This window comes from Psammomys obesus, unplaced genomic scaffold (assembly GCF_907164565.1).
Source record: "Psammomys obesus unplaced genomic scaffold, mPsaObe1.curated_primary_1811, whole genome shotgun sequence".
Taxonomy (NCBI): domain Eukaryota; kingdom Metazoa; phylum Chordata; class Mammalia; order Rodentia; family Muridae; genus Psammomys; species Psammomys obesus.
Genome location: NW_026596225.1, coordinates 3,700,885 through 3,715,422, shown reverse-complemented (window position 1 = coordinate 3,715,422; position 14,538 = coordinate 3,700,885). Strand labels below are relative to the sequence as shown.

The window sequence follows — 14,538 nt, the reverse complement described above, 5'->3', positions numbered from 1 at the left end:
CACACACACACACACACACACACACACACACACACACACACACACACGCACACATGTTTACCATCTGTCCTGGTCCACCTGGGACAGTCCCCATTTATACCTGTTCTGGCCTAACTTGTTTGAGACAGGGTCTTGGTATGTAGCCCTGGATGTCCAGGAATTAGATATGTAGACAAGGCTGCTCTCCAGCCTATGGCGATCCACCAGCCTCAGTCTCCCAAAAATGCCGGAATTAAAGGATTGTGCCACCAAGCCCAGCCATGGTGCCACTAGTAATGGTGTTTTCTTGGAGCTTCAGAAATACCCAGGACAATGAATTGTTACAGCATTCTAATTTGTAGCAGTTTTTTGTTTTTTTTTTTTCTTTAATATTTTATAGCATTTTGAACCGAGAGCAGGTGTCTTACTTTTCTGTTTCTGTGAGGCATCATGACTAAGATGACTAACAGAAGAGCGTATTGGTGGCTTAGTTTCACTCTCGAAACTCTGAAGACCGCCCCACACATCCACACTTCCTAATCCATTCCAAACAGCTCTACTGTCCTTGGACCAAGCATCCCAATATAGGAACCAGTGGGGTCATTTTCATTCCAACCACCATAGGCAACAGGTGAGGCCCTGTCATGTAGGAACTGCTCCAAGAACCTTGAACCAGGATGAAATGTCAAGGTACCATTGCCTGCCACAGTGCCTAGTATCCTTTTCCCTCCCCCACCCAAGCTAGACTGTCTGGAAGTCATTGCTGTATGATCTTACATTGTGGGTGGGAGGCATGGGTTGGTAGTCCAAAGGTTCAAAGGTTTGGTCATCAGCATGAACTTGGAACCCAGCTCTGAAGTGACTTCACTGAGCCAGCTCCTATCAGCTCAGTGGACTGTGAGAATCAGAGTACCTACCTAACAAGTAGGAAGGGCTGTTAAGACTCCGGTGGCTGGCTCCTTAAGAGGGCTCCACAGAGCAGGCAGGAGGGCACTGGGTTATCCCATAGGATCTAGCTGCACCTCCAGGATTCAAGCCCTGCTTTTCTCCGGAGTAGCTGCTGAACACATTCGTCTGTGGGGGTGCCACACGTGGAGCACTGCCTGACCGCTGTGCTGCTGGCTTGTTCACTGCAGGACCTGACTGGGGCCATGAGCCTGTTGGAGCTGCAGCAGGAGCTGGGTCTGCTCACTACTGACAACCAGAGGGAGGTTTTCCTCTTGGCAGCTAGCATTGCCCCTGCAGGATCTGGCTTCGAGGAACCCGGCACTGTGCGAATCTGGAAACTGCTCTTAGAGCTTCTCTCCTAAACTGGACACACCGGCTTGCTGCCTAGCTTTGGAGGGCACAGTTCTGCTTCCTCCTGCATCTTCTTTGCCAGCCTAGGCCTTGGCAGAAGCATCATAGCAACACTTCCTCTCTCCCCTCCAGAGCAAGGCCAAACCATGCAGAAGCCTTCCTACTGAGGTGGACATGGGTGAGGTAGGGAGGTGTGAAGGCAGACCATGACTGCCTCAGGCCCCCAAGGGACTCCAGCTTCCTTTCCTTCCTGCACAGTATGCTGCTCAGTGGATGCAGTGTCCCTCTCTGAGCTCCCACTGGTTGGAGAGCCAGTGTGGATATCACAGGTGCTCCTGAACCTCAGGTCTCCCATTTTACTGTTCATACATTTTTATGTGGGAAGGGTCTGGGTAGAAGGCAATGAGTCTGGGCTCCCAGGCCTTCATCTTACAGCCCCTGCTCCCTCTGTGGCCTTGGGTTTCTGCCTTTCTGGCCCCAGAGCTATCATTTTAAAGGGAGGTGGTTTCCCTGTTTTTTTCTAAATGCCAGCCCTGTCAATGCCAAATGAAGATCAACCTCTAGACTTTAGCAGGGAATTTCCTGAACACCTCCCAGCTGTCAAGGCCTGGCCTGCCAGCCTTTCTTAACCACAAGTGCAGTTCACTGAACAGGGTGAAGGCTAGTTTTCCCCTGGAGACAACCTCTGCTTTTGTACTAACTGTGCCAATGCCCATGTTTACAGAAGTCTAGAGAAGGGAGGAGGAGTCCTGGAACAAGACTGGAGCTGGGGTAGGGGTTAGCCTCAGAATGGCATTTTATTTATTTATTTGTGTATTTATCAAAGGACTAGGCCAAAGTTCTAGGTGCTGTAATCCAAACCCTAGGAGGCTGTCTAGAAAATATGGAGCTTTGAGAACTATCTGGAATCATGATTGACATAAGGTAACCTACGGGTGCCAATGGAGACAGAACTGTAGCTTTCCCTTCCTCCGACCTGGCCTGGAGCCCACACCTGGAGACAAGTACTTCAGAAAGGCCTAGTACTTAGATTCTCCATATGGCCCAGGACACAGGACAGGACTACTGGAAGAGCCATCAGAGTGGCCTTGGGCACATCACCAAGCCTTCTGGGACCATTTATTCACCAGCCAAAGCAGAGGCTGAAATTGTGTGCTCTGCAGTGAACATTCCATGACTGGTGATCAACCAGGGCAAAGCCGGTCTTCGTGTAGACAGACACTGGTGCAGGCGAAGGAGCCTTTGGTCTGCCAGGGGCTACTGAAGGAGAACAGTTACCAATGGACTGTTTTGTTTTTAAGGCTGTATCCCATGTTTTTTTTTTTTTTGTTTTTTTTTTTTTTTTTTTCTGACAGGGTGTCACTCTAACCCAGGCTGGCCTTGAATTAATGGTAGTCATCCTTCCTCCTTCCACCTCCCATGCGAGGGGATTGTGGGGCCATCATGCCTGGCTTTCAGTTTGCTTTTTGAGAATAGACTGTGTGCCATGTTGCCAATTGCCCAACATGCAACCTGTGAAGTAGAAAGCTTCCAAGTTGAAGTGAGCACAATCATCAGAAGAGGGCTCTACTTACTGTGCCCTTGGACTGCAGCCCATGAAAATGGAATTGATTAGAAGTGATTTTTCTGCTTTTGTATGAAATGTTTAAGGAATGACTTGGATTTCAGAGTGAAGTTTTATTGGCAACTTTTCATTTGTCAGTGGGAAGGTGAGAAACCGTACTCTCCAGTGCTTAAAGCTTACTTTGGAACCAGACTTGTTGAGACAGACTCTTTTTCCTAATTTAAAATCCTCTAACAAGTATCATCTTGTACAATTGTCATATTTCCGAAGGTGAAGGGGGTGAATTTAAAATAAAAAAATTTCGCTGTGTCTAGTAAACTAACTTTATCTGAAGCCAGGCCCGGGTGGTCTGCTATCCTAGTTACTTCGGAGACAGTTGAGGTCTGCCTGGTTTACAGAGTGGACAACTGGGTGAAACCTTGACTCAAAAGTCAAAAGCCAGACAGGCCCATGAGATGGCTCAGCAGGTAAAGCAGTTGCTATGAACGCCTGGTGATGACCGCAGTTTGACCCCCAAGGTCCATGTAAAAGTGGATGGAGCGACCGGGCTCCTCGGAAGCAGGCTGGGGTGTAGCGGCGGCACAGTGTTTGCCCAGTGTGTAGGTTCAATCCCAGGACTAGGAAAACATCAAATAACCACTCTTGGGCATTCTGTACTTGTGCTAGTCTGGGAGGATCGGCCAAGCCAGCTGCAGGACTGCTTGGCACCCACCTCCTGCCACAGGCTCGTCTGAGCAGACACTTTTCCTCCCAGCAGTAGCGAAAAGGAGTCTCCAACTTCCCTGTGCTGCTATACCTGGAAGTCTATTATCAAGACACTACCGTGGATTTCCTCAAGGTGCGGAGCTGCTCTTTCTGTCCGCCCCACAAACCCAGAGGCACAGGGCCACCAAGGACAACCATGTAAACTGGAGTGTCACCAGCTTTCTGAGGTACACAATAACTGCCAAAATGCTACGCTCAGTGAATCCTCATCTTGAAGAGTGTGCTCGGGCAGCTCTGGAAAGTGACAGTTCCCAGACAGCAAGTCCCAGTCCCTTACCCTCCGACTTTTGGGATGGACAGTAACAAGCCTTTTAACCCCTGGAAGGGGATTTAGTTGTTGGGGCCAGACTGAAGGACTGGAAACTAGCGCAGAAGTCTTCTAACAGCTGGGCATAGTGAACATGCCTTAATCCAAGCTCTCAGGATGGTGGATCCCTGAATTGAGGCCAGCCTGGCCTACATGGACAATCTCAAAAAAAAAAAAAAAAAAAAGTCTTTGGCCTCCATGCTTAGGCCTAGGAGCCACACACATAGGGCCTTCTAGAAGCATGTCTCAAGCGTATGCCTTGGGCAAGGCATTAGAGTCCCAGGCATCGGGGAATATTAAAGGCATCATGGGTGCAGCTCAGTCAAGAATGCTTGTGCAGTAGTTTCATTTCCAGCTACTGCAAAACCATACAGCTCTGGCCATGACAGGTGGAAGGACACAGGAAGTTTACATGCCCTCAGAGCAAGGAAGATAGCAGAGGTGGTTGCTGGAAGTTGTTACCCAAACAAGTTAAGGAGACCTTGTAGTCAGCGACACAAATTTGAGTTTCGTAAAAGATACACAGCAAATGACAGTGGCTCTTGTACTAGATCTAAGGACTCTTCTAGGTACCTAATGAAACTCCAGGGCCCCCTAAGCCACCTAATACTGTGGAAGAGACTTGATGTCATACCCCACAAAGGCACCCACTTTGGACACCTTTGACCTCTTTCCTTCCCTGTAACAGATAAAAGTGTATCTCACCGAGTGTCACAGGCAATATGTAAAGACATGCGTTTCAAGAGTGCTGAAGACAAGGTGGACTATAGGTTCTCCCAAGAGCAGCCCCTACAGCTGAACGGGTTTTTACAGGATTCACAGTTGAGGGTAGTTAGGCGGCCTTCCGATGCCCAACTCACCCCTTCCCAAGGCCCTGCTGCAATACAGCCAGCACATGCTCAGGCCTGGCCCCAGAGGACGGCCACATCTTGGAAAGCCCACTGGGTGGCACATGGTGGAGCACTACCCGGCAGCCTGCCAGTCCCGGAAGGCAGGCTCAGGTCCCTGAGGTTTGATTCAAGCCATGGCTGACAAAAGCAATCAAAAGAGCAAATGACTCCTTACCCTTCTACAGGCAGCCGGGGCTTCCTGGCAAGTTTCTGGAGGAAGCCAAGGCTGGGAGCACTCAAGAGGAAGAAGGCAGTGCCTGTAAAAGCCCACGGCTGCAGTCCTTGCTACAGAGCGCTAAGATTAGCTTTCCCTAGGACAGCTCAGAGCTTAATCGGGCACAGTGAACACAAAGCCATCACACAAGTAGAGATGCATACCTTTAACACCAACCAGGGCTACACAAAGAAGCCCTGTCTCAAAACAAAAAACAAACTATGTTACACAGGTAAAATACTCTTTTATCACATACAGATTGCATTTGAATAAAACATACCCTCTGAACACAGGACACGAAGACCTGTCTGTGAGCCCCAACAGAACATAAACCATGGACTTGAAAGAGTTCCTTCCCCTGTAGGCATTGAGGCCCACGCTTTAATCCCAGGGCTTGGGAGGCAGAGGCAGGCGGATCCCTGTGAGCGGAGGCCAGCCTGGTCTACAGAACAGCCAGGGCTATTAGAGACCATCTCTCAAAAACGAAAAACAAAACCAAAAAAACAATAAAACAGGTTCCTTCTCTAGAAGGAGAGCGAGAGTGAGTGTGTAAAATCTGATTCCATAGGACTTTGCCAGCACCACCTGAAACTATACATTCCCTGCCTTAAAGCCTGGCTTGGTTTCCTTGGTCCAGAAGGCCTAAGTCTGAGGATATACACCACTCAGTCTATCTCCATCTTCTTATTCTGCAAAGACTCGCTGAAGGCTTGCCATTCTGTTGGATAAAAACGTTTGTAGACGTTGATCTTATTCCGAATTTGCTTTGGGGTATCTTGGTAGTAGTTCTTTTCATCCCGGGCCATGGCCTGTAAAAGTAGGACAGTGTGTGGAGTATCGAACAGGCACAAGTTCAAGTCCAAATCTGAGCTTTGTTTGCCTGAATTGAGCATGCTGCTTCCTATCCCTGAGGTCCAGCTTTCTCACCTCAAAAGCCATCACAGAGTTCAGTGGTTAGAAGCGCTGGCTGCTCTTAGAGAGGACCCAGCGTCTATAACTCCAATCCTAAGAGACCACAGGCACCAGACACTCATGTGGTACATGCAGGCAAAACACTCACACATAAAAAAGTGAGCTCCAGGACAGCCAGGGCTACATAGAGAAACCATGTCTCAAACAAAACAACAAACAGCCAAGGACATGGAGCTCTTCTGCACTAAAGGGCTGAGGAAAAGAGCACCCTCCTTAGGGAAGGGACCAAGCAAGCCTGGGAGCAAGCAGTGGGTCTTAAAGGAGCTGGGGCCAGCCAGGGAGTTCATGCCTCTTCAAAATCATTATTTCCATTCAAGTGCAGAGGTCCAGCATAGCCAGACCTATCCCTTACTTCCTTATTTAGCTTTCTTTTGAGACAGGGCCTCTTTAATAGCCCTGGCTGTCCTGGAATCACTATATAGACCAGGCTGACCAAACTCAGATCTCTATCTGCCTGACTTTTGAGTGCTGGCCACCATGCTGGGCAACCACATCTTGTTAACATTAAAAAATCAATCAGGCTGGAGAGATGGCTCAGTGGTTAAGAGCACTGCCTGTTCTTCCAAAGGACCCGGGTTCAATTCCCAGCAACCACATGGCAGCTCACAACTGTTTGTAACTGTAGTTCTGACACCTTCATACCAATGCACGAAGAATAAAATTAAATAATTTTAAAAAAGAGAAAAGATTAAAATAAATAAACAAATAGGAAAACCAAACAAAGAACCAGGAAGTGGCTCAGCAAGTAAAGCTGTGTCTCCGTAAGGGTTTCTACAGCTGTGACAATCACCATGACCACAAGCAGCTCCAGGAGGAAGGAGTTTACTTTAACTTCCACATCCCAAGTCCCAGTTCCTGGAGGCAGAAGCTATCAAAGGACATAGAGGGGTGCTCCTCATGGCTTGCTCAGCCTGCTTTCTAGCCCAGAGATGGCTCCACCCACAGTGGGCTGCACCCTCACCCTTCAATCACTCAGTAACAAAATGCCCTGTAGGCTTGCCGACAGCCTAATCACATGGAGAGATTTTTCTCAATTGAGGCCTCCTCTCCAGTGACTCCAGTTTGTGTCAAAATTGATACAAAGCTAGCCAGCACAGTAGGTAAACATTGTGCTCTGAGTTCATTCCCCAGAATCTACAGGAAAATCCAAATGTGCATCTGTAAATCCCAGCACTCCTACAGTATGACGGGAGGCAGAGGGAGAAGAATCTACAAGGGCAGCTAGACTGGGTTATGCAGCACAGCAGCAAAAATGGGAAACCCCATCTCAAGAAGTGGACATCAAGAAACAACCCCTGAAAACTATCTTCTGAAACTCCCCCCAACACACACATAAAATTCAGAGAAAGCCCAAAGGGCTAGAGAGATGAGTTCTCATAGACACAACATCTCATAATTGCAACTCTAGTTCCAAGGACCCAACAGCTTCTTCTGACCCCACAGGTACCAGACACTCACATATTTACAAATACATACAAACAAAATGCTTACCCACATTAAAAAAAAAAAAAAAAAAAAAAAAACTTTAATCAATGGGATGCCTTCCTAGATTATTTTCTTTCTTTCTATTCAGTCAAAGATCAGGCTGGAACAGTCCAGTGTTTTCCCAACAAGCCCAAGAGGCTACTCCTGGACTATAAGCCCTTACCTTATAGTCCTCCCCATGGCTCTCCACCATGTAACGAACATAATCAATGAGGTCCCGGGACAAGGTATTTCCTTTCTTTTCTGGGAGGCTGGCTTCTGCCTCCAGGTCTGCAGTAAAAGAAGCCAGAAAATGGAATAAGGCTTTACCTTCTGCATACCCCTTTCAATCCTATGACACAGAATTGTTGTACCAGCAACACATTCCCAAATTCAAAGCTGGAATTCACTTTTTTAGGTCCTTCATTCCCAAATTCTGCCTCCTACCACCTACTCACCCATCAGTGTGCAACTCCCTGAAAAGCAATTCTCAAGTTACAGTTTAAAATGAAAACCACTAAGCTTATCAATCTTAATTAGCACCAGACTCTAGGGACAGAAAGATGAAAAGCTTGGTTTCCTTTCAGCTCTGTTACCACCAGAAAATCTCTTCCTGTTGTGTTATGCCTATCTGAAATGGAAGGTCTGAATTTTGAAACCTAGAGCTGCAGGGCTCTACCCACATACCTTACTGCTCCACGTGAAGGGGGAACCTGGGCCATAGCGACAACAGCTGCACTTTTAAGACAAACAGGTAGAACCAGCACTGTAAAAGTAACTTTTATTCTCCTGAGAACTTGTCTTGGAGGTTACTTCCTCCATCTGCAAACCTAGGCCTAGAAGCTTCTAGCCTCTGTAAAACCTAATCTAGGCCTAGATTGTTTTCAGCCTGAGACTTACTACTGAATAAGCTTACCCTTTCTAGCTCCTTCTGAACTAGCTGGCTGGTTCAGCTCAGCTGTTGTGGCTCAAACTCCTCTCCAAGCTGACTGATTCATGCTGGCTTCTCTCAGTTTCTCAATGAATACTCAGCTTGTTCTCAAATTAACACTACAGATCTGTTCTAATCTTCTGGCTCCTTCTCATTGTTTGGCTTGTTCTGTCTTCACTTGTGTCTAGCTTGTTCTCTCTTCAACCTCTCTGAAAAACTCTCCCAGTAAAATTCCCTCTGAATTCCATGAACTGAATTGTCATAAACTCAACTCCACTGCCTCTCAACTCACTGACCCAACCAAAACTGCATAAACAGCACTGAATAGAACTAAGAGATCTGCATGCCTCTGTCACCTGAGTGCTGGGATTAAAGGTCATGCCTGCACTGAAGCTTTTTTTAACCTGAAAGTTGTTCTGTACCAGGTTGGTCTTAACTCAGAGATCTGCTTGACTCTTGTCTCCTGGGATTAAAGGCATGTCTGTATTACAGCCAGAATAGCCATTTGCTGCATTAAATCTTTTCTATACAGCACTTAGGAAGCTAAAGCAAGAGGACCTCAAATTCACCACTAGTTTCAGCTATATAACAAGACTCTGTCCAAACAAACAAAACCCACCAATAAAGGAAAACTAAAAGCCAGATAAGCTGAGTACAGCTCAGTAGCAGAGCATGCTTTCTCAGCACAAAAAAGACCCTGGATTCAACCTCCAGCGCAGCTAGGAGAAAAGAGATAAGCAAATGGGCAAAATACAGAAATGACATAGTCACTGAATTTTCTTACAGTCAGAATCATCTTTGGCCTGGTTGTTAGGCAGTCTCAGCTTGCAAAACCAAAGTTCGGGGATGTATTATGTAGCAGTATGAATATTCTCAACATACCTCTGCTGTACTTTTGTTTTTGCTTTTCAAGACAGGGTTTCTCTCTGTAGCCCTAGCTGTCCTGGAACTAGCTCTGTAGACAAGGCTGACCTCAAACCCAGAGACCCGAATGCCTTTGCCTAATGCTGGGATTAAAGGCATGGGCCGCCACCATCACAGGACAGAACTTTTTAAAAGGGCCAAGAAGGTAAATTCTTTGTAGTTGTTTAGCTACAATTTAAAACAAAAACAAAACAAACAAAAACAAAACATCAAAACAAAAATTCTTGAAGGGCATGATGGCATGTGCCTTTAATCACAGAACTTAAGAGACAGAGGAAGGTGGATGAATCTCTGTGTGAGTTCAAGGCCAGCCACAGCAACACAGACCCTCCTAGAGAAAAACAAAAATGAAAATAAACAACAACAAAACCCCAAACAGTTATCTTACCATATTAAGTACATGTGGCTTTACACAGTAGAGTACAGTAATTCTTTTCCCTCCACATTGAACTGTGTAAAAAAAAAAAAATTTTTTTTTTTTTTTTTTTTTTTTTTTTTGAGACAGGGTTTCTCTTGTAGTCCTGGCTGTCCTGGACTTGCTTTGTAAACCAAACTGGCCTTGAATGCACAAAGAACCGCCTGCCTCTGCCTCCCAAGTGCTGGGATTAAAGGCACGCACCACCACACACAGCTCTGTGTTAAAATTGTTATGTGAATCAGCTAACGATAAGCTAAAAAGGCAGAACTCAAGTAATTTCATATCAAACATCTGTCTATTCAAATCAGGAGATGTGAAACAAACAAACAACAACAAAAACCCACCAGAATGGAGGTAGCTAAAAGGTTAGTGTATGCTTAGCACTCACGAGGTCACTCACCATTTACCACATAGGGCTTCCTCACCAGGTCCTTGGGTCTTTCTTCCGTGTCAACCTCCATAGCCTTTACCTGTAAAGAATGGAGCTATGATAACACCAGACAAGCACCTTTGATCAGGGAAAGATTGGCCAGGGTTAAGGAAGGACAATGCCCATCACACCCGAGCTATACTTAGTGTAAGGAAATTCCTGCCCGAGGTCAGCCAGAACTACATAACAAGAACTCCCCAAAGTCCCAGCAACTGAAATCCTTACCAAGAAAAACAAGCAGAGCTATAACGATGGATCATCAGGTAAAAGTGCTTGTTAGGCAAATGTGACCACCAGAGTTCAATCCCTAGAATCCACAGTGCACCGAGAACCAACCCTGAAAGCCATCCTCTGACCTTCACACCGGCACCAGGGGATGCTCATGCGCACACCCACTACATTTTTTTTAACAAGCAACTCATCTTTCTGTGACTATCTATGCTCTGCTCTGTGGTAATCCAGGGAAACACTGCATACTGCACACTTCCGGTGCTTTGGAAGTTACAAGGGAGCAAGCTCAGATATCTTTTCCATGGGGAGGACTTACATGACCATGCTTAGTTATAGCTTTATGTTTTGTTTAAAAAAAAAAACAAAAAAAAAAACACCTGTTGTGACATTTTCCGCTGGCAAGTGTCCACTTAGGCAAACTTGCCTGAAGTCAATGGACCAAACTCACTCATCAAGCCCATTTACTGGGTTATGAATTCTGGGAGTTTAGCAGAGGACAAAGCACAGGACCGTGTTAAGGGATTAAGAAGCAAATAAATAATCTATGACCATGTATTTACAATTACTACGAAAGAGGCTAGTGGGTGAAGTGAGGTGCTATTTTTGAAACCTTCAGGTTCAGAAAGATCAGTTGGGAATTAACTAGATGTCTCAGGTAAAGGATAACCAAAGAAAGACAGTATAGGAAACAAAAATCTCAAGCCCTGGGGGGTTAAGGGTAGAAAAAGACACGTTCTTGAAAATTCCACTGAGATGCCAAACAGGCCGGAGAAGAAATTAAGCAGAGGAAGAAAAAACGACAAAGCAAGTCCATCTGTGTGCTGGAGAGGGAGTGTGAGTGAAGGAGGTCGTTAAGAAGCTTTGACCAGAATTAGTGCAAACGAAATGACTTTGTCGCAAGCAAACATGGAAAGGGTGTGTGGAGGCGATCAAATTCTGAAATTCGGCTCAGTGAAGGAAGGTGGTGGGGAAGGAAAGTAAGGTTCATGCAGAGACGAGCAAAGTGCCTTGCTGTATCAGTACCTTCCTCTTACGGAGGGGAACCGCCTTGTTGGGGTCCATGGCCAACCCCATCTCCGCCAGGTTCTGCCGCACGGATTTGGTGTGGTCCCAGGCATGTCGGATGTGGGAGCTAACGGCAAAGAGAGAGATCGAGACTCTGTCACCTCGCCGTCCAGCCCAGCCGAGGCCCCTGCCTCAGAACCGGTCCCTCACCACTCGATCCGCGGCGCTGCCTTCCGACGAGCATTCCGGTTCAGACGCTTTCGGTTGACGTTGTAACCATACTTCTGCCTCCGAGTCTTCCCCTTGGCCTTGGGCATTGCGCACACTACCGCACCAACTGCTCAAACTCCAAACCGCACTCTCAAAGCCGCGTGTTAGCAGGCTCTGTCCCCCAGAGCGCGCAGGGATTCTTGGGAAATGTAGTCTTTAATAGAGCCTTCACGTTGATTTAATACAACTCCCAGAATGCAACGGACAACAGCGCCTACGTAGTACGCTCAGCAGACTATGTCCCGCCCTCGTGGTGACTTTACCGGGAGGCGGGATTCGGCGTCCGGATATTTTGTCCTACCTGTTCCTGTCGTGGTGGGTATGGCGGCTCCGCGTCCTGTTAGTCCAGAGGCGCCTTTCAATCCGTCCCAGGCCCCAGTCATCGAGGGCTTCAGCCCCACGGTCTATAGCAACCCGGAGGGCTTCAAGGAGAAGTTTATTCGGAAGACCCGTGAGAATCCGATGGTCCCCATAGGTAAGTGTGTGCTGTAGGAACGGGTTTCGTGGGGGAATGAAACAGGGGGAAGACCAGGTAAGTCTTGAAAAGGGGAGCGGACCGGAGATGTAACGGAAGGACGGTGCGGGAAGCGGACTCTGGAACGACCCTCTCCCCGCTCCTCGTCTCCAAGTCGTGGCTGTGGGAGAGCGGGGTGGGCTACGTCCTCAAGGGACCTGCAGGACCCAACCTGCTGCCTCCTGTGTGTTGTCCCTCCCCAGGCTGTCTGGGTACGGCGGCTGCCCTCTGCTATGGCCTGTACTGCTTCCACCGCGGCCAGAGCCACCGCTCCCAACTAATGATGCGCACCCGGATCGCTGCCCAGGGTTTCACGGTCGTAGCCATCTTGTTGGGGTTAGCGGCATCTGCTATGAAGTCTCGACCCTGAGTGTATGGACGGGACTTCAAAGCTCCACGGAAATCATTAGAAAACCCAGGAGCAACAAACAGCCCTGTCAGACTTGCTCGCCCCTTTCCTGACAGGGCCTTACGATCATTTGGGCGAGGAAGTGGCCGATTTTGTGACTGATTTCCGTACTGCCGCCCCCCAAAATCCCAGGTTCGCTTCAGTTGGGTTGCATATTTCTATTTGTGATGTGTCCCCTTAATTACTTAATAAAACATTAATACACTCGTATGTGATGAATTCCTTCGTAATCTCATTCCTGTGATCAAAACCACTATTTTTGGTCTATGTTTTTAGGAAATTAAGGATTGGTCTTTAGAAATCAGGATAAGCCTGATTTTTATAACCTCAACTATTCTGAAGGTTGAGGAAGAAGAATCTTGCCTGTGAGTGATTTCAAGAATTCAAGGTCAGCCTGTAACGTAGTGAAAGTAAGTTAGAGTAACTTATTGAGACCCTATATAAAATTTTTAAATGGTCTGGGGATACAGCTCAGTGGTACAAAATGCAGTCTTTATGAGGTCTCTAGATTCATTGTGAGAGAGGAACATAGAGCCTGGTACCATCTAAACTTTCCTAGTAACAGTCACATCACTGGGGGCACCAGTTAAAAGAGATTCCCAGATGCTTGTCCTTGGGATTCTATTCAGTGGGCCAAAACTGGAGCTGTTTGATGGGGTGGGGATGGGGGCTTTGTCGGCACTTCTCTGTGGCTTTAGGTGAGGCCTGTCAGTCCTGCTGGAGTCAGGATGGTCAAAGCAACACCGCCACTATTTGTCTACTTTACTCCAGTTCTGCCTTCTCTGGGCCCTCAGGTTCTGCTGATTCATACCATTCCAGCTTTTGACACTAAAGTCTCAAAGGCATTTGGTCTGTGGTCAGCTCTGTGTTGACTTGAGGACCTGGTCTCCTCTCATGAGTGACTCCACCCCTCTGAATGCCTGCTTCAAGCTGGGCGAAGGGAAGAAAGGAAAGATACTTAGAGCCTGGATCTAACATGCTCTTAACTGTTAGCCTTATTGTCAGCGTCAAACACTGCATTGTGAAGCCCACAGGACACAAGGACAGGGCATAAAGAGCTGAAGATGGTGCCACTTTTAAAGGCAGTGTCCACAGTTATGTTAGTGTTACGATACCCACACCCTAACATACATTTGAAAGTCGAATTCCAGCTCTCAATTCTTTAGGCCTTACTTGGCAATAGCGATTTAATAACCATAAATATTTAAAATACAATCTTTAAGGTGGGCTTTAATTCAGTAAGACTGGTATCCATATTTTTTTTTTTAAATGGACACACAAGACATATATGGAAGGAAGATGAGGACAGCTATGTGAGGATGTAGGCAAAACTGAAGGGATGTGTCTGTAAGCCAAGGAAGGCCTGAGCTACTGAAGCTAGAAAAGAGGCACAGGTCCTGCCTTCGCATCTCCAGGGGCCGTGGCTTAGTGGTTCCCCTGATACGGAATTTTAGCCTCCAGAACTGTGAGACAAATTTCTGATGCTCTAAGAAATTTATGATACTTCTTATTGGTAGTCTCAGGGAACTAATAATACTGTTGGCAGTTACTCAAATCTTTTTAAACACAGTATAGATCATAATGGTTTAAGTGGCCTGTTTTACAACCTCTGCTATAGGGAAGGAAGGTGTGGTTACTGTTGTTTATCCTGAGACCACGGAGGGAATGGCCCGAAGAGGGAGGGACATCTGCAGTGCAGCAGGCTGCCACGTCATAGAGGACCCTGTCACTCCCAAGGAAGAAGGGCTAACAGTTGATGCATTTACCAGCCTCATCCTCAGGCTTAGACACCACCTTAGAGGACGCTGGCCTCACCACTTTTCTATGCTGCAAGAAGATTCTATTTGGGGAGCCATAGTTTTCTTGGTTTTGAGGAGAGCAGAGTCCCTATCCTCAGGCTTGTTAAAGAATCACAAAGAACCAACACTGTAAGAGTGTCCTGCGAGAGCTTA

General features: G+C 47.0%; 3 protein-coding genes across 4 annotated transcripts in view; 2 read left to right on the top strand and 1 right to left on the bottom strand.

Annotated features, from left to right (window-relative positions):
* Arl10 (ADP ribosylation factor like GTPase 10) overlaps positions 1-4,243 on the top strand; it is a 10,052-nt gene extending 5,809 nt beyond the window's left edge. Inside the window, exon 4 of one of the 2 annotated variants that reach the window (XM_055595772.1) lies at positions 3,600-4,243. In XM_055595772.1, the coding sequence (XP_055451747.1) occupies positions 3,600-3,602 (3 nt within the window). In that variant the 3' untranslated portion in view covers positions 3,603-4,243. Of the gene's footprint in view, positions 1-1,115; positions 3,152-3,599 lie in introns of those variants that run through there. The other variant, XM_055595771.1, reaches the window with a different exon arrangement.
* A 926-nt stretch (positions 4,244-5,169) lies between these two features.
* Nop16 (NOP16 nucleolar protein) lies at positions 5,170-11,874 on the bottom strand. Its single transcript, XM_055595773.1, has 5 exons — positions 11,604-11,874; positions 11,412-11,520; positions 10,128-10,197; positions 7,639-7,745; positions 5,170-5,827 (listed from the first exon to the last, which is right to left on the bottom strand). Exons 1-5 carry the CDS (start codon positions 11,708-11,710, stop codon positions 5,684-5,686), a joined length of 537 nt encoding a protein of 178 aa, XP_055451748.1. The 5' UTR covers positions 11,711-11,874; the 3' UTR covers positions 5,170-5,683.
* A 28-nt stretch (positions 11,875-11,902) lies between these two features.
* Higd2a (HIG1 hypoxia inducible domain family member 2A) lies at positions 11,903-12,796 on the top strand. The gene is made up of 2 exons (XM_055595774.1): positions 11,903-12,138; positions 12,381-12,796. Exons 1-2 carry the CDS (start codon positions 11,985-11,987, stop codon positions 12,545-12,547), a joined length of 321 nt encoding a protein of 106 aa, XP_055451749.1. The 5' UTR covers positions 11,903-11,984; the 3' UTR covers positions 12,548-12,796.
* Positions 12,797-14,538: the final 1,742 nt, after the last annotated feature.

Excerpts from the sequence above, each read along its gene's own strand:
- Nop16 (XM_055595773.1), bottom strand. The coding sequence starts at position 11,710 with ATGCCCAAGGCCAAGGGGAAGACTCGGAGGCAGAAGTATGGTTACAAC. Across the intron at positions 10,198-11,411 it reads TTCCCCTCCGTAAGAGGAAG|GTAAAGGCTATGGAGGTTGA; the intron begins GTACTGATACAG and ends CATTCTTTACAG. Across the intron at positions 5,828-7,638 it reads GCCATGGGGAGGACTATAAG|GCCATGGCCCGGGATGAAAA; the intron begins GTAAGGGCTTAT and ends CTACTTTTACAG.
- Higd2a (XM_055595774.1), top strand. The coding sequence starts at position 11,985 with ATGGCGGCTCCGCGTCCTGTTAGTCCAGAGGCGCCTTTCAATCCGTCC. Across the intron at positions 12,139-12,380 it reads GAATCCGATGGTCCCCATAG|GCTGTCTGGGTACGGCGGCT; the intron begins GTAAGTGTGTGC and ends GTCCCTCCCCAG.